Source organism: Halichoerus grypus, chromosome 6, assembly GCF_964656455.1.
Source record: "Halichoerus grypus chromosome 6, mHalGry1.hap1.1, whole genome shotgun sequence".
In the NCBI taxonomy this organism is placed as follows: Eukaryota; Metazoa; Chordata; class Mammalia; order Carnivora; family Phocidae; genus Halichoerus; species Halichoerus grypus.
In genome coordinates, this window is record NC_135717.1 from 76,594,872 (window position 1) to 76,613,051 (window position 18,180).

General features: G+C 45.1%; 1 protein-coding gene across 9 annotated transcripts in view; it reads right to left on the reverse strand.

Annotated features, from left to right (window-relative positions):
• The window catches only part of CACNA1C (calcium voltage-gated channel subunit alpha1 C), a 649,893-nt gene that overhangs the window by 120,957 nt on the left and 510,756 nt on the right, over positions 1-18,180 (reverse strand). For all 9 annotated transcript variants that reach the window (XM_078075431.1, XM_078075429.1, XM_078075427.1 and 6 more), the window contains exons 14-18: positions 5,074-5,281; positions 4,023-4,143; positions 2,187-2,301; positions 1,286-1,406; positions 881-950 (exon numbers count right to left, since the gene is read on the reverse strand). In XM_078075431.1, coding sequence (XP_077931557.1) covers positions 881-950; positions 1,286-1,406; positions 2,187-2,301; positions 4,023-4,143; positions 5,074-5,281 — 635 coding nt within the window. The remainder of the gene's footprint in view (positions 1-880; positions 951-1,285; positions 1,407-2,186; positions 2,302-4,022; positions 4,144-5,073; positions 5,282-18,180) is intronic.

Below are 18,180 nucleotides of genomic sequence, written 5' to 3' on the forward strand. Positions count from 1 at the left end.
CAAGGGACATGGAAGATGGCTGCACTGCAGACAAGCCTGCAGAGGACCGGTGGAGGGGAGACCAAAAGGAAAACCTAGCTTTGCTCATACATGTAGAAGGTTTTTAGCCACTTAACGTGGTTACCAACCCAAATATAGCTCAACCTCCACAGAGAAGGAAATGCCAGTAAAACAACGGTCCCTTGCTGTGTGCAACTGATGGCAGGCTTGAAGCTGAGAGCGACGGCAGCAGTTGTAGGGACAGGGAGGCAAGCCCGGGGCTTGTATGGGATGTGGAACTTCATGAGGCAGAGAAACGAATTCTGGAGGGAGGCCTGAGGACCTCTGACAGTAAGCCTTCTCAAAGGACACTGCCTGCCAACTTAGGTATTGGAAGATGAGAAGGCTGAGTTGTGAAGAGTTCTTTTTATAATAAATGAAAGTATTTTACAGAGCAACAGGTGGGGCATCTGTGGTGGCAGCAGTCCTTGTACTCAGCACTGCCACCCAAGTAAGGGCAGGACAGAGTCGGGATTTACGATTATCATTAAGCAAGAGTAATGCTGCAACATGCAAATTATATAAGTTAATGATTTTATGGCATAAATATAATAAAACCTTAAATGTCTATAGAATCCACCTTCCAAAGGGCATAAAAGACTGCTCAAACACAATTTATTTAATGTTATGTTGTTATTATGAGGAAGCCAGGAGCAAAGTTCTCCGGATGATAACTGGTAATGCCTAACTACAGAGAGAGAAGACATTTAGCAGTGCAAGGTACTTGTAGAGGGAACCTGGAAACACCAGTCCCTAATACATAGCTACTTCCATATGGCTTTAGAATCTGGATCTCTACCCCCAACCTCCCAATCTCAGGGTTAGGCAGTGGGATTGGTACCTGTATTTTCTGGGTTTGGGTAGGGACTCTTATCCTCATTTTCATTGGGCTGGAGGTCATCCATGTTGATCTAGGAGGAAGAATCCAGTTAGAAACATTCACTAGTTAGAGAGGCTTAGAGTAGCCTTGAAATTGCATCATAGTCAATGGCTGAGCTGTTGACTCAAAAATATACCCTTGCTATCTTGCATATATCCTTTAAGGCATCAACAGAAGGCTGGGACTCACCCAGCTGGCCTTCTCTTCACATTGCTAGCCCTCCTGCTCCACCCTCCTGGGCTTTCTTCCACTGAGTCTCTTTCTTTCCTTCCTCCCTCCTTTCCATGGGTGCCTGGCCTGGGAAGACTGTGCCCTCCTTCCCCCAGCAATGGGCCTCCCAGCTCCTGGAAGGGGATGGCTTCTTACCTTGGTGGTGGGTGGGGACTCTCCATCAGCTGTAATGGATTTCAGTTCAATTTTCTCCTCCTTGGTCTCCTCCACTGCTGGCTTCTCTACCACCTCTTGTTTCTTCTCTGGGCTGGCAGTCCTGGCCGGTCAGCAGGAGGAAAAATTAAAGGAATGTTTACTGAATGATAGGAAACATGAAGACACAGACTACCCTGTGGTCTGCTGGGGACCGGTGGGAGCAGACTCCCTGCGCCTATGTCCATCTTCCTTCACCCAGGGCACATGGCATGTGTCACTCAATCCCAGATGCCACTGGGCTGGGCCCACAATGCCTGGCCTGGCCACACCTTGCTCTGTCTGGTACTCAGTTGGCCTCTTTCAGGTTCTTAGCTGCTCCAGTCCTTGTCTGAATCAGAGAAAGTTTCTGGATCTGATTCAGGATTGGTTCCTGGAAAACTCTGCTCAGTATCCAGCAGGTGTGTGGCCTATGACAGTCCCATTTAGACAATGACAGAAGACAATGCAGGGCCTTATCTTGCTTTCTGAACACTGGAGATGAGTTATCAAACAGTGAAAAGGAGTCACTCAGTTCCTCTCTGAATGGCTGCTTTCCTCCTCTCTGCATCCGTTACTCCCACCACCTATCATGACCTCCCTTCTCAAGAGCATCCTCCAACTTCTTAGACAGGTGGGGGAAATCCAGCACCTTCACAGAGACTGTAATTCATGATGGTCCCTATTTAGAGCAATGCCTAGGTATTAGCAGAGAGGCCCAGCTTTCTTAGGAAGCCCCAAACCCAGTGCCCTCGAGGAATGGCCGACAGGGGCCAGCGCCCAAGCCTCTCTTTACCACTAATGGGAATGGCATTCCAGAACTGGGACCCTGGGGCCCTGGGTCTGGGTAAGCTTAGGGGGTTACCTGGCCAGCTTCTTTCTCTCCTTCTCTTCTTCCTCCTCCTTTTGGGCAGAGGTGAGGCTCTCAGCATCAGCCAGGTTGTCCACAGCAATGGCCAAGAACACATTCAGTAGGATATCTGTTTGTGTCCATTCTTAAAGAAAATGACCCTTGGCCTTGGGGTTTTTGATGGGCACAGGGGCCAGGGAGGTACAGGACAAGCAGTGATAGAGTTCCTCACAGAGTGAGCTCAATGGTGACTCACCCTGAGGGTTCCCAGCCTAGTGGTGTCCCTCCTCCACCCCTCTCCCTCCCCATCACCCTCCTAGCTACCGGGAGTTTTCTAAGGGGTTGAGAACAGGCTAGCTTGCAGGCTGGAGTGGGCAGCAAGTGAGGCAGTGAGCCTGCCTTGCTCCTTAATTGCTGGGTTTCGTTATTGGTTTCCCCACTGAGATGACTGGCTGTAATTGACATTATAAACAGCATTATCTCTAGCAGAATGCAGAATGTTCTTAAGAGCGGTTCACTAAAACCGGGTACTGAGGAGGCAGCCTGATATCTGTGCCAACTCTTAATGTGAGCCTGCACAAAGACCCTTGGAGTGTCCAGCTGAAGCTGACTGAATCTTGGGAACTCCGAATCAAAGTGGTCATTTGTCCTTTTCTTCTCGCCGCCCCACCCCCACCACCACCTTGAACAGAAACACTGTGGGTCAGAGAACTGCAGAATCAAAGAAAGTATAGCTGCACGGGCCTTATCGTTTGTTAAGTCTAACCTCCACCTCCCAGGCCCCCGGACAGTCACACCATTTCACATACCAGGAAGCCACAACCCACAGGGGTGAAGGGTTTGCCCAAGGGTGCTAGCGTATACCTGCCCCCGGCCCCTGGCACCGTGGGCAGGGGCTTCACATACATCACCCGTTAAACCTCACCAGGACCTGTGAAGTAGTAGGCACTGATATTTCGTCACCCCGTTTTACAGACACTGAGGTAGAGGGCCTTTAGTTGCCGAGGTTACCCAGCTGGTAAAAAGTGAAGCCGGTCTGCTGGCACCAATGCCCAAGCTTTCAGCACTACGTTAAGCCCTGACTTAAACCCGAGTCTTAAAAAAATAAAAAAATAAAAAAATAATAAAAAAAATAAAAAAATAAACCCAAGTCTTGGGCCAGAGCTGCTTCTACTTTACCATCTCCTTTGCACACAACCCTCACGGGGTTAGACTGCCTGTGGCTTGAGATCCCAGAAACCCACCCATGGCCTGGATCAGCAAGGACCTGTCAGGTCTGCTTGGTGAAGCCTGTCCGGCTCTGCCTGGGACGAAAGTCCTGGAGAGTGGCTTCAGAGGGAGGGACACTGAGCAGAAACAGGGAGGAGAGATGAAGGTCATTTCAAGGATGACAGCTCAGTTCCTCTGGACGGCACTTCTTACCTCCAGCAGCCAGAGGCCAGGGCAGTCAGGGTGCCCAGATCTAAGTGTGTTCACATTGGAATCTATCTGAGTGTCTGTCCATGCACAACACCAGGGGGCGTTGTTCGCCTAGACTATAATGAGAACACGCCTCCTGGAGTTGGGCAACACTACAGCCCAAACTGGTTCAGGAAGATAAACTTACATCCCCACCTATGCCAAAGCTCCAGGCTTTCACCAAGACCCGCCTCCACGGCTAAGGTGGTTCTGGGACAGGACACATTTTCTCCCCAGAGCACACCTTTCCCCTGCTTGCCTGGGGGCCCTGTGGGCGGGCAGCCACACTTTTCAGCCCCGAGTCAGGACCTGCTGGGCACACGTATTTGGCATCGTGCTGCAGGCTGAGGGAGGGTGGGGCAGCAGGGGCGGGGAGGCAGGAGCAAAGGATACAGTTTCCACAGATGAAGAGGATGATGAAGTAAATACAGACTAACATCCCTGGAAAAGAGGGGCCGCCATAAGCCATGATCCCATCATACATCACCGAATTCCAGTCCTCCCCGGTCAGGATCTGAATGACACATTCCCACCAATAAGGGACACAGCGTTAGACCAACAGCAAACCCCAAAACTCCCCTGCCCTGCCCCACTATGTTAACAGAATTGTCTAAAATCTCTTTTCCACCTCTTTCCCTCCTCTTGGGCCCCAGTTTTCCTCCCAGGGGCTCTGAGCTAATCACCTGGTCAAGTTTGACCCTATCCTTAGACAAAGTTCATGGGCCCTCGCATGATACTTTTGAGAAGTGACTGGAAAGACTTCCTGGTCAAAGTATTTCCTTCTACTCGACTGCACAAGATGGCTGCCATTAGCCATTCCTCGGGGCCTTTTTATAAACGTGAACGTGTTTGTTGAGAGAATACTATGCTGTTCCAGCTTTCCCCAACATTAGTCATTTGGGTGCCATCTTTAAGATTTGGGCCACATCCACATACTATTTTTCTTGTAAATCAATCTACTTTGAAACTTCAACAAGTGCTACTTTAGCTTTACTCTACACCAAAATATCTATGAAATGACAAATTTGATGGGCTAGTTATATTTCTTCTGGGGACAAGCGTGGTAGGTAAGAAAGACAGAGCTTCACCACTCTTCCCTCCCCCAACAAGGGCAGTCTCCTTTCCTCTGTTTGTACTTTGGGTGTTCATGTAGAATTTATTTGAATAAAGGGTTCCATGGTTAAGCAAGAGTTTTTAAACTACTCAATTATATTTTTTTCCCCAGTAGTCCATCCAACAGTGGAATTCCACGGGGGACCGAGGGTAGGGGGAACTACAGAAAGAACTCAAGACTCTCCTGGGCATGGACCCTCCATGGCTGATCTAGGCTGGCTTTGGTTGCCCAGTGCAAGGGTGAAGCTTCCCACCACCTTTTCTCCCCCACAACCCAACCCCGCCACTCAACACCCTCCCACTCATCATCCCAGCAGAGAAGAGTCCATACCTGAAACACAGTGAGGAGGGACTGGGGAAAGTTATCAAATGTGCTCCTCCGGGTCTGCATTTCATCAAAGTTGAACTTTCCCCCAAAGAGCTGCATCCCCAGGAGGGAGAAGATGATGATGAAGAGGAAGAGGAGCAGCAGCAGGGAGGCAATGGAGCGCACAGAATTCAGCAAGGATGCCACCAGGTTGCTTAAGGAGTTCCAGTACCTGAGGACCAGCATGAGGGAGATTAGTGTCCTTTTTCTATGCTTTCCTTAACATCACTCCTCATTCATATACCCACTAGAGATTTTAAGATAAATTACAACTCCTTCTTTTTCCCTTTCATTGGGGTAGTGGTGGTGGTGTGGACTGGGCTGGTAAGCTCACAATTAGAGTGTGGAGCTAGTTAATTCAAGGTTCCAGGATCAGTAATGTGTAATGGCAAATAGATGGAGCTCAGAAGTCAGAAGCCTGAGTTTCAACCTAGCTCTGCCAGTTGCAGCTGCTAGCTGCAGTTGGGCAAGTCACTTAACTTCTCTTCTGTTTGCCTCTGAGAAAACAGAGATAACAGTAGCACTTACTTCACTAGGTTATTGGGAAGATTACATGAGACAAAAAAAGCAGCCCACCCAGCAACAAAATAAAGAATAAACAAGTGGGATTACATCAAACTAAAAATCTTCTGGTCAGCAAAAGAAATCATCAAAGTGAAAAGACAACCTATGGAACAGGAAAAAATATTTCCAAACCATATATCCGATAAGGGGTTGATATCCAAATATAGAAAGAACTCAGACAACTCAACAGCAAAAACAAAACAAAACAACAACCCAAAACCAAAATCCCCAATAATCCAATTCAAAAATTTGGCACAGGGGCGCCTTGTTGGCTCAGTCGTTTGGGTGTCTGACTCTTGACTTCAGCTCAGGTCATGATCTCGGGGTCATGAGATTGAGCCCTGTGTTGGGCTCCATGCTCAGTGTGGAGTCTGCTTGTCCCTCTCCCTCACCCCCCTACTTGGGTGCATGTGTTCTCTCTCTCTCAAATCAATTAATAAATTAATCAATCTTAAAGAAAGTATAGTGTTTAAAAAATTTTGGCATAGGACCTGAATAGACATTTTTCTAAAGAAGATATATGGATAGCTATCAAGTACATGAAAAGGTGCTCAACATCACTAGTCATTAGGGAAATGCAAATTAAAACCACAGTAAGGTATCACCTTACCCCTGTCAGAATGGCCATCATCAAAAAGACAAGAGATAACAAGTGTTGGCAAGGATATGGAGAAAGGGGAACCCTGGTGTGCTGTTGGTGGGATTGTAAACTGGTGCAGCCACTATGGAAAAGAGCATAGAGGTTCCTCAAACAGTTAAAAATCAACTACCATATGATCCAGTGATTCCAATTCTGGGAATACATCCAAAGGAAATGAAAACACTAACTGAAAAAGATATCTGCACTCCCCATGTTCTTTGCAACATTATTCACAATAGCCAACCCAAGTGTCTATCGAGGGATGAATGGACAAAGAACTTGTGGTATATATAATACACACACACACACACACACACACACACACACACACACACTGGAATGTTACTCATCCATAAAAAATGAGGAAATCCTACCATTTATGACAACATGGATGGACCTTGAGGACATTATGCTAAGAGAAATAAGTCAGACAGAGAAAGACAAATACTGTATGATTTCACTTATATGTGGAACCTAAAAACAAAAACAAAAAAGCAAAAAACCACCTAACTCATGAAGAAAGAGATCAGATTTGTGGTTACCAGAGGTGGGAGGAGGGAGAATTGGATGAGAGCGTCAAAAGGTATAAACTTCCAGTTATGAGATAAATAGGTCATGATGATGTAATGTACAGAATGATGACTATAGTTAACACTGCTCTATGATATTAACAGATTAGATCCTAAGAGTTCTCATCAAAAGGAAGGATTTTTCCCCTTTCTTTTTATTGTATTTATATAAGACAATGGATGTTAACTAAACCTATTGTGGCGATCATTTCATAACAAATGTAAAGCAAACCATCATGTTGCATGCCTTAAGTTTATACAGTGATGTGTGGCCAATTATTTCTCAATAAAACTGGAAAAAATATAATTCCTACTCTTAAAAAAAATACCCTAGTACAGAGCCTGGCACACAGCTGATAAAGGTTAGTATTTACTGTTATCACTATTGGTCTTTAGACAGAAAAACACATTACATTTTTTTTTTCTTCAAGAATGATGTCCTCAGCCCAGGCAGCAGCTGGTCACCCATGGGTAAGAGAGGGTACAAGGCTTAGTGAGGTTTCCCGGATTTACCCTGCTGTCTAAAGAATTGGTTTTTTATAAAGCCTCTCTTCTGGAGATTCTGATTCAATTGTTGCAGTTTGGGGCCCAGAAATCCGTATTTTTAGCAAGCATCCCAGATGATTCTGACAAGCAGGCATGTCTGGGAAATCCTGGGTTACAGGAAACCCATCCCACCCACAGGATGGGAGTCTGTGAAGGGCGTAGAGAGGTCTTCCCGGGTGGAGATGGGCCATTGGTGGGGTGCGTTGGAGAGGAGGCCCCAAGTCCTGCTAGTCACAGACCTCTCTCCACTGTAGACACAGACGTTCTCCATGGTAGCCTGGGGAAAATGCCTTCCTCTTGGAAAAGGAGGGAGGTGTGGGCTGCTCATGGCCGCGGGATGTGGCTTGGGTCAGTCAGGGTAAGGAAATGCACCGTAGTAGCAAAAGGAACACAGCCTCCAGCTGGAGCAGGTGCAACAACAGAGAAATCTCACTTCCTTAGCTCCATCTGTGGCCTGTCTGCCTTCCAGGTCACCATCTTGATTTCCTTCACTTAAGGCATTCCCAGCTTATTACCAATATACACAGTGAATTGTTTTTGCTGCTTAAAAGGGTGACGTGCAAACCACTCCCATTATAGCCTCACAGCTGCACCCCCAGCCTCTGTACTTCTCTCCAAAGAGTGGTTCCATATTAGTTGAAAGAAGCAGATGGGCCAACAGTTTGGAGGTAAACGTGAACTTCCTGCCAGCTTGGAGTCTTTCATGCTCCTTTCTCCTTCACAAATTCAGCCTTTCTCTACCTCTATTTTGCCTGCCAGCCACATTTTCTCTGTTTGCAGAATATTAATATACATTTATTTGTATCCGTTCTATAAATGCTCTTCAGTGTTTTTCATTTGTGACAGTCTCGTCTCACCCAAATAGGCTCTGAGTTCTTGAGGACAGAGACCAGAAGTTTTTTTCTTCCATTCTCTTCATCTTTGTCCTCACCCAGTACGTGTGACGGACTGCCTGGCACCCTGTAGGCTAGAGTTGTCATATTTGTTTTGCTTAAAGCCAGAAGTAAGAGAACCTCTCTGGGGCTAAAATACCTGCCCCTCTTACATTTAAAGCAGTGTTCCCACACCTGGCTGGAGAGGAAACAGCTGAGGAGTTGGGTCATTTTCTAAATACTGATTCCCAGGCCTCAGTCTGGAACCATGAAATCATAAACTCTGGAGATGGGGTTTGACTGATTTTCATGCAACCACTCTAACACTTGTCAGTAGACTAGTATTTAGGAACCAGTAACTTTAGAGCACATTTATAACAAGAATTTTCAGCTGTATCAGAGGGGAGAGTGTCTGTATACAGATTAAGGTCACAGAGCCACCTAGAAATCTTCTGTGTGTGCAACTGTCATGGAATATTCTGGAAAAGTCTTTATGGCCATAGAAGGTAGAAGTCTTAATTTTCATGAAGTGCATGGACCGAGGGAAATAACTCAAACCAGGCTCATGACTGAGGTGTCTGTTCAGAGGTCCCTATGGGGACCCGGACAGGGAGCCTATGGGGAGACACACAGGGAGGCCCCAGACTGGACAGAGGTTTGGCGGAGTGGAGCAGCCAGCAGGCAGAGAGGGAAGGGGATGTGGGAAGAGCCCCTCAGAGTGTCCGGGCTTCTGGGAACGTGGAGGCCATGGTAGAGAAACAAAATGAGTCATCCAGTGGAGGAGAATGTTGGGCATGAAAGATGGCAGATAGTGAGTGACCTAGAGGGGCTGGCCCGTGGAGCAGGGCTGAGGGCTGCAATGGTCAGAGGGGCCAGCTGTGGGGCAGAGCGTTTGACTAAAAGTGAGGACTCTTCTCATGCTTCCCTATGTCCCTCAAGTTATCCAGGGAAAGTCTGCGTTTCTCTTGGTCAACCAGCAGTGGGCTCACAACATGAGATTTGTGGAATGACAGAACTCCTACCCCCATCGTCTCCCTTATTAAGTGACACCTGCAGTTTCTGGCTCAAGACACAACCCTTGCAGTTACACTTCACGTCTCTCTCACCCCCCATGTCTCTCTTGCCCACCAGCAAGCTCTGTGACCCCATCTTCCAAGCGGAGCCTGAGCCTGGCCACTTCCCATGACTCTGTCACCAGCCGAGCCAGCAACCTCCCAGTGGGATTTCTGCCCCCTGACGGGTTGCCCTGTTTTGACACTTGCTCCCTGCAACCCTTCTCCGTGTCACATACATCTCAGGTGAAAAGCCCTCAAATGCACCATACCTTTTTTTAAAATTGATAGTAATGGATTATAACACATTGAAAAAACAATCTAAATCCACTGATATTTAAGTAAGGAGGGAGAGGTTTCCTTTACAGAATATGTCAAATGGATAATATGAATGAATGAATGAATGAATGATAGAATTAGAAGATCACCCTTTTGCAGCAGCAACTAATTCAGGTAAAGATCATCATGGACTCTAAAACCATTAGGTGAAAGATTGTTGGCCAGTAGGGCATTCATACACTCTCAAAGTATCACTCCATAGATTACTTATTAATCACAAAGAGAAAGGGTACCTTAACAGTGGAGAAATCTGGCAGACATCCCCTTAACAAAGTTTCTACACTTAGAATCACCAATATCGAGACAAACTTATATTACATACTTCCCAATGCCATGTGTTGGGAGGTACACAATCATCTATGTACTCCACACCCTTGCAGCAGGAGGCCCTTTTAAATCGCAAGTCACACCAAGTCTTAACGCTGCTTCAAGCGCTCGAGAAGCTTCCCATTGGAAGGCCTAGCAGATCACGTGGGGTCAGCTCCTCCCACCTCCATGACCTCTTCTCCTCCCACTCTCCCTCCCTCTTTTGCTCCAGCCCCCCGGTCCCAAACTGTCCCCTCAGCCTCCATGCATACTCCTGCTCTGGTCCCTCTTTTTCTGCTGTCTGCAGAGGTCTTCCCCAGAACTCTGCATGGCTTGCTTCTTCAGGCCCTGCAGGGCTCTGCTCAAATGTCCCCTCACTACAGTGGTCCTCCCTGACCACATTCTATTTCCTATTCCTGCTTTTTAATATACTCACCACCACTTGCCACCAGAAGTTTGTCTGTTTTGTTCATATCCTTAGTGCTTAGAGCAGTGCCTCGTCAAAGGAGGTGATCAATAACTATTTTGTTGAATGAATGGATCTTACTATGATTGTGACATATTTATACTTACTGGAGGGAAAAGCAAGGGGACATGGGTTACCCAGACACTTCTGTGTGTGTGAGGTGGGAGCAGGGGTGGGGTGGTGGTGGGTCCTCTCACACAGGTACTTAAGTCAAACATACTTTGCACCTCTTCCACATCATTTCCTTTCCTACAGCTTCCCTAATTTCATGGGCAGAGTTTCCCCTGCCTAAGTCAAACTATTATGTATCAAGGGAATAGACAGATGGTTGCCAGAAGCAGGGGGTTGGGAGAGTGTGCAAAATGGGTGAAGGGGGTCAAAGGTAGAAACTTCCAGTTATAAATAAGTCCTGGGGATGTCATGTACAGCATGGTGACTATAGTTAATAATACTGTGCTGCATATTTGAAAGCTGCCAAGAGTAAATCTTAAAAGTACTCATCACACACACACAAATTTGGAATTATATATGGTGATGGATGTTAACTAGATTTATTGTGGTGATCACTGTGCAATGTACACAAATAGCGAATCATTATGTATACCTGAAACTAATATAATATTATATGTCAATTATACCTTAACAAGAAAAGAAAAAAAATGAGTATGTATAAATTACCCTACAGAAAATAGGGTTGCTATGGCTTTGAGACCCTTGTGCTAGGATTTCCCAAAGAGCTCTGGGAATGTCTCCCTTGGGGAAGAACTCCCATCCTGGTGGCTCAAAACCAATGGCTGTGGGTTCAAGGGCTTGAACCAGCTTTTAAGAGACAAACTGCAACCAGTTACACGGACATCAGCCTACCCTCCTCGTGAAAAACACCCAGGCTGAAAAGATACTGCCTTGAGGACCAGTCACTCAGTTCAGACACAGGGAAGACAAATAAACAAATGGCTGTTTATACTGTTTGTCTCCGATTTCCAGTTGCTTCCCATTCAACAGGGGCAAGGTGGAGTCTGCCTTATGGCTGTTCCTTTGGAGCAGAATTAAGGGAGCAGAGCTGATGCCAGTGGCATGGCATGACGAGGGGCATACAGCTTGCCGAACAGAAGGTGTCCATTCCTAATGTGCACGTGGTTGGAGATGTTTTATGTGCTCTCTAAAGGACCGAGACAAAGGGACTGTTGTACTGATGTTGTGGCAAAGAACATTATTAGGGTTCAGAGAAGAGCCGGATTTTGGAACCTGGCATGCCTTGGCTGATAGCAGAAGATAGGGTGGGGCCCTTGTTACCACTGATATCAATGAGCTTTGTAAGTGACAGGTGGCAGCCTCTGGGCGGGTGACATGAAATAGCATTTAAATGAAATGTTAGCAGCCTTGCAGGTCCTGAAGCTCTCTCCTCCTTAATGCCAATCTGATTCTTGGTGGCTGTGACCACTATGGCATGAAGATCACATGATGCCTCAGCTCCCAGAAACACTCTCCTTTTTAGACATATTAGCTTCTAGACATAAAAACTAAAAGGGTTAACCACATATTAGCAATCAACTGAAAACCATGAAGCACACACACTCACAAAAAAAAGAGCTTTGGAGGAAAGTGAGCAGCAGCCAGGAAAATGAAGTATCTTGTCTTCAGAACAGCGTACACAGGCATCCATATCCACAGAAGTCTCCATTCTGTATTTGGGGATTTACAGCCCCAGATGCACATGCCCAGCTTTCGAGACTCCCCTCTTCCCACCCCACCATCCTCTGACACTCCACCAGCCACGGTCATCCTTGAGATCAACTTTTCAATTCTCCTGTGGCTCTGAATCATTCTTTCCAAAGTATGTCTTTGCCCTCCCCGTCCCCCATCCAACCCAGCCTACTGTTCTCTCTTTAAAATAGGGTGCATGTGAGGGTTTTCTTACCCAAGCTATTTCTTTGTTACCTAAATTCTCTCACTTGTTGACTATGGCTTCACTTTTGTCACCTTTTCCCTCCATCTCTCTTGGCTTAAGTGACCACCATCTGTGCAGGCATGCTGTATCTCCATCATTCTTCCTTGCTAAGTCTGTTTGGGCCCCATGGACTTATCCCGCATCTTCAATGGCACAGAGTGACCTAAGCCTTGCTTGAGCTGGAACTTTCATCCTGTGAACCTTTGCTTCAAATAGCTCAGGGCCGGGTCCTTTACATTCTAGGTATGGAGCAGATCATCAAGCTTGCTATAAATAAAAGGTCTTCACAATAACAGTACCAATAGCTTTAAGGTGCTTTGCAAAATGCTCCACCCTACTTCCTCTCTGTTCCAGAGAAGTTCATAACTAAATTTATATAGTCTTAACTCTTCTTGTCCTGAGGGTAAACCCCAACCCCCCCAAAAAAACCCCACAAAACTCCTTTCAGTGTTGGTGGCAGTGATCTATTGTTGGTAGAGTATTTATAAAGCAAATTTCCTGCAGCAAATCTGTGCGATATGAGGCTTCTATACAACATTCTTAAGGGAAGGAGGAGGAATGCATATAATGTAAGCTGACTGAGGAAAGCACAGAAGGCTCACTCAGGGAGGAAGCTCAGCCTTGTCCTCACCTCTCCCTGGCCACACGGGCATCCAAGGTGGGTATGCAAAGACTAGTCCTTCAGTAAAGCTGGCCCCTGGTTCTGTAAGACACAATAGAGCCTGGAGAGATTAGTGTGATGGGAGGCTGAACTAGGCATGTGCTGGTCCAGGAAGAGCCAAACAGAGAATTCTATAATATTATAGTCTGGGACAGCCAGGGGCCCAAGGCCAAATCTACCAGTTTAATTCCTGCTGATACTGACCTCTGCTCCCTCCATTCTAGGAGAATTCACATTTTATGTGTTTTACTTTAGAGTCAAACTCTGCCTTGGAAAACAAGTTCAAAGGTCTCATCTTCTCTGTTTGCATTAGAAGTCTTGGTCACACTGAGAAAGGAACTTACTGGGAGGAATGTAACCTGGTCAGGCTGTCTGTTCTTGACCTTGGGATTACCTTGGGATTGTGCTCCCCTGAGCTCCCGGACCACAGAGCTACTCAGTTCTGCTAGTGGGCTCTTGTACCAGACGTGTCAGGGTTAGGAAGGGAGCACATTCAAGTCATCCTCACCTGTGTCTTCTTAATCCCCAGTAGATGATACCAGCTAGTCACTATCCCAGAGAATAACCACCCTTCATGCTGATGTCAGTGAGCAGGCTCTTGAGTCTGAGCTGCCTTCTCCATAGACCCTGGCCTGCAAACTGGGCAGATGCCAAACATACCTCTTTAATAATGGTCCTTAAGGAGCTCAGAGCATCCATGGTGCCCTAAGAAGAGGAGGGCTAGAGTCGGAGGGTGGGGGCTATGTAGGGTTGGATCTGATACTCATGGCCAGATTCTGGCAATTGAAATGGAGACATTTAGAGGCTGGAGAATTTGCAAAGCCTCTCACCTTGGGGCTCTATGGAGCCCATATGTGATCATGATTCACCAGTAAATCTGTCTGTGCTGAATCAGCCCAAACTCACATTTCAGGGCCTGGGAAGGGAGCCACAGGGGAGGAGCAGTAGGAGAAAGAAAGGGATTTAAGGTTTAAGAGAGAAAACAGCAAGGGCTGGAGGGATTTCAGTGCATTTAAAAGCCAACTGTATAAAAAATAAGATGTGATTAGTAAATTGGAATCACGTCCAGATTTAGTCTAACTGAGGTCTTTCTTCCTCCCTGTAGAATGGTAAGTCAGACTGGGCTGACAAAGAGTAGACATAGTTGATATTAAAAACTGGCAACATTTAAGAGCCCTGTAAAACCTCAAAACAGGAGAAAGAACCCAATCTATGACGTGGCTGGAAGGCCCACTGGTATGGGTAATGTACCCAAAGATGACAAAGATTTTGGCCACATGGATGCCTCTCTGTTCTCACTGAGGCAGGAATCTTGCCTTCCCTAGTCCATAATATACCACTTCTAATATTATTAACACTCAGGAATCAACTGATTTACAGTCCAATGCAGGGTTCCCAGTCTTGTTTTTTTTTTTTTGAGACATATAGGATGGATGATATTCATATACACAGTATATTCTCTAAAGCATCCTCAGATTTTGACAAAACACTCAAAAAATGAGCATGCTAATAATTCATTTTCATCATATACCATATTCACATTTGTCATATACTGAAGACTTCAGGCAGCATGAAGAGTGATAAGTCCAGCCCATTCTTGCCCATTCAGAAAAGTACTTGGGAATGCAAATGACCAAGAGTGAGGGTCAGGAACAATATTGAACAATAATGAATTTTTTTGTATTTTTTTTTTTTGGAAAAGAACAATATTGAATTTTTTTGTATGTATTTTTTTGGAAAAGAAACTGTTCATAAACTTTGGTATTTCAGCTCCTATAATAACAAATTACTTGCTACACACTGCTCAACTGCTCTGGACATACCATTGTGTCTTGACATCATAGTGGAGGACTCTTGGTCTAGGTCAGTATTCCAAACTCAGACCGTAGGTCCTGGGTGAAGGAAGGGAAACTTGGAATTATAGGAAGGGATCCATGAATCCATGGATACATCAAGCATTACAGCGCTCTAAATAAATAGCCTGTCTTGTGTGTACATTACCACTTCTCAAATGTGCACAGGTTTATAAGAATTAATAAAACTCAAATAATTTTAAGACTTTGCTGAATTCATAGTAGCTCTTTATCATTATATGTTTTTCCAATCAAGAATTATCAAAAGTACAATCTTAACATGGTTAGGGGCTACAGTAGAGAGTGTAGATTAAAAAAATCAAGGTTTCCAATGATATATAAAGGTCTATATTTTAAGACAGGGAAGTGGACAAAGGACAGCAGCAGGAAATTAGGCCAGTGTTTCTCAAAGTGAGGTCACCGGACTACCAGCATGGAACTCTCTAGAAGTTGCTGGTCAAAATCTCTAGCGGTGGGGATCCTTCATGAGCTCTCTTAATGAGTCCAACTAAGTTTGAGAATCACAATCACTGGTTTAGAATGCACTACAAAAAATGCTTCTTTAACACACAAATAGTAGTGAGATATTACTAAGTATTCTCCAAGAGGTTTTAAAAGAAGAGAGAGAAATATGCTTGCCTGATGGCAGGACCATGCACAGATGACCCATCTCGAGGGACCATGATGTCCACTCCCAGACCATATTTTAGGCATTTTCTTGGTCACTGGAGTATATTGGAGACAAGGTTCAGAGGGGGCATGGGATTCCCCACATAGTTATAGTCTCTATGTTGTTTTCCAAAGCCCCCAGAGGGTTTGGAGGCTTGCAAACAGGAAGATGATGGGCTTTGCCAAAGTAACAATTAGATAATTAAATTATTCTGTTTATAGACTTTATAGAGATCTGAAAATACCACCCATCTTTCTCATGGAGGGACTACAGGAAGCTCTCCACAAAGAAAGATTTTAAAAAATGGCTTCTTGGCAATAGTTTTAGCTTAGAAATAGCTAAATTATTGATTAGAAAGAGAACGACTGTCAAATCTCTTCAAGACGCTATGACAATATCTAGGAACAAGAATTCTTTTCTATAGGAATCTAAAAAACAAAAGCAAAAACAAACTCCCAAACACACAGACTTTTGAGAATTATTTAGGAGGCACTGAAAACTCCAAGTTAAAAATAGCTTTTACCAGACCCAAGGAAGAACAAGTAGAATCAATGAATAACAACAAGAATCAACTTGTAAAAATCCTTTAAGTTGTGTCGCTGGGACAAAGATGGCAAGACAGTTTAGGGGTCAACTCCACAGTTCACGATCATGGTTAGGAGCACAGAACCTGAGATCAGATAGACAGACCTGCTATTTAATCCTAGCTTCACCCCTGAGCAGTTTGTGTGGCCTGGGCAAGTGACTGAAGTCTATGAACCACAGTTTCCTCATCTATAAAATGGGAATAATAACAGTGCCCTGCTCTGACTCTCTCTTACAGGTCATTAATTGTGAGGGTGAATCAAGTGAATGCAGTCGGGACACACTATCTGCACAGAGTAAGTCCTGATGCATGTTAACAATAATTGTTAACTCTATGTAGTTAACAATATTTGTACTATAACTATATTTCTACTACTTTTACTACAAACCAAAGATTTTCTGTAATGCCAAGATATTCAGGGCATTTAGAAAGAGATTTTTCTGGGGCGAGGGGAAGAGAGGTGTTTGCTCAAGAGCATTAAACTAGTGGGTTTAAATTCTGCGTGTCCTTGGAGTCCATCCTGTGACATTAAACCTTCCCCAGGGACTCCCTCTGTTCCTGACTTCCCATAGCACATATTCCCCCATCCCAACATTTGCCAGCTCATTTTATTCTTTTTTTTTTTTTAAAGATTTTATTTATTCATTTATTTGAGAGAGTGAGAGAGAGAGAGAGCACATGAGAGGGGGGAAGGTCAGAGGGAGAAGCAGACTCCCTGCCGAGCAGGGAGCCCGATGCAGGACTCGATCCCGGGACTCCAGGATCATGACCTGAGCCGAAGGCAGTCGCTTAACCAACTGAGCCACCCAGGCGCCTGCCAGCTCATTTTATTCTGTCTTAGATTTTCTTTCAATGGTTTCATGAGTACAAACTCCATCTCCCCAGCCAGACTGTAAATTTCTCCTGGGTTCAGTTCATACCATACTCCTTTTGCCCTATCTCTTAGAGCTTGACGTGCAGTATGAACATGAGAGAGAAACAGAAGTAAGACCGCGTATATGATTAGATGGCTCTCAGTACTCCTCCTCGTAACAACAATGATAATAATTAGATTAATAATAAACCCTCTGGCTTTTGAGGGTCCCTGGGCCTGGCACTGAACTGAACTCTTTAAATAGCTTCTCTCACTTGACCCTTGACCCTCGACAGCACCACAGGAATGAGCTGCTGAGAGAGCCATGAGCAGAACAGCAAAGCAAGGGCAGCTTTGCAAGCCCCGACCACTCACTCAGCCAAGTTCAGAATACACCGAGCAGGGTGTGGTTACTTCCAGGTCTTTGAATGAAAGATACCAACCCCATTTCCTTTTTTCCCCAACACAATCCAACTGATGGTTCCAGTGCCCCTTTTGTCATTTGGGCTCCCAAAGCAGAGACTCTTCTGGAGAGGAGGTGTGTACCTCTGGGAGGCAGAGTTTGAGCCCAGTCCCTACCACATGTTTCTGACATGTCCCTTCAAGGTTGACCACAACCTACAGTGAGAAATACATATTATACTGCAGCTCAGACATATGTCCCAAAGATTTTTATGAAACAATGCTTATGTTCATGTGAGGCCTTCTGAGATTTTCCTATTCTATTTCATTCCTTCACTGAAAATGAGAATATGAAGAAATCGGAACCCATATATATCACCAGTGGGAATACAAAATGGCATAGTCTCTTTGGAAAACAATTGGGCAGTTCCTCAAAATCTTAAAAGTAGAGTTATCAAATGATCTAGAAGTTCTACTCCTAGGTGTATGTCCAAGAGAAATGAAAATGTATATCCGTACAAAAACCTGAACATGAATGTTCATAGCAGCATTATTCATAGTAGCCAAAAGGTAGAGAGAAACCGAATGCCCATCAACTGATGAGTGAATAAACAAAAGCAATGTATATCCATACAATGGAATATTATTTAGCCATAAACAAGAATAAAGTACTGACACATGCCACAGCATGTGAAACCATTATGCTAAATGAAAGAAGCCCAGTCACAAAACACCGCATACTGC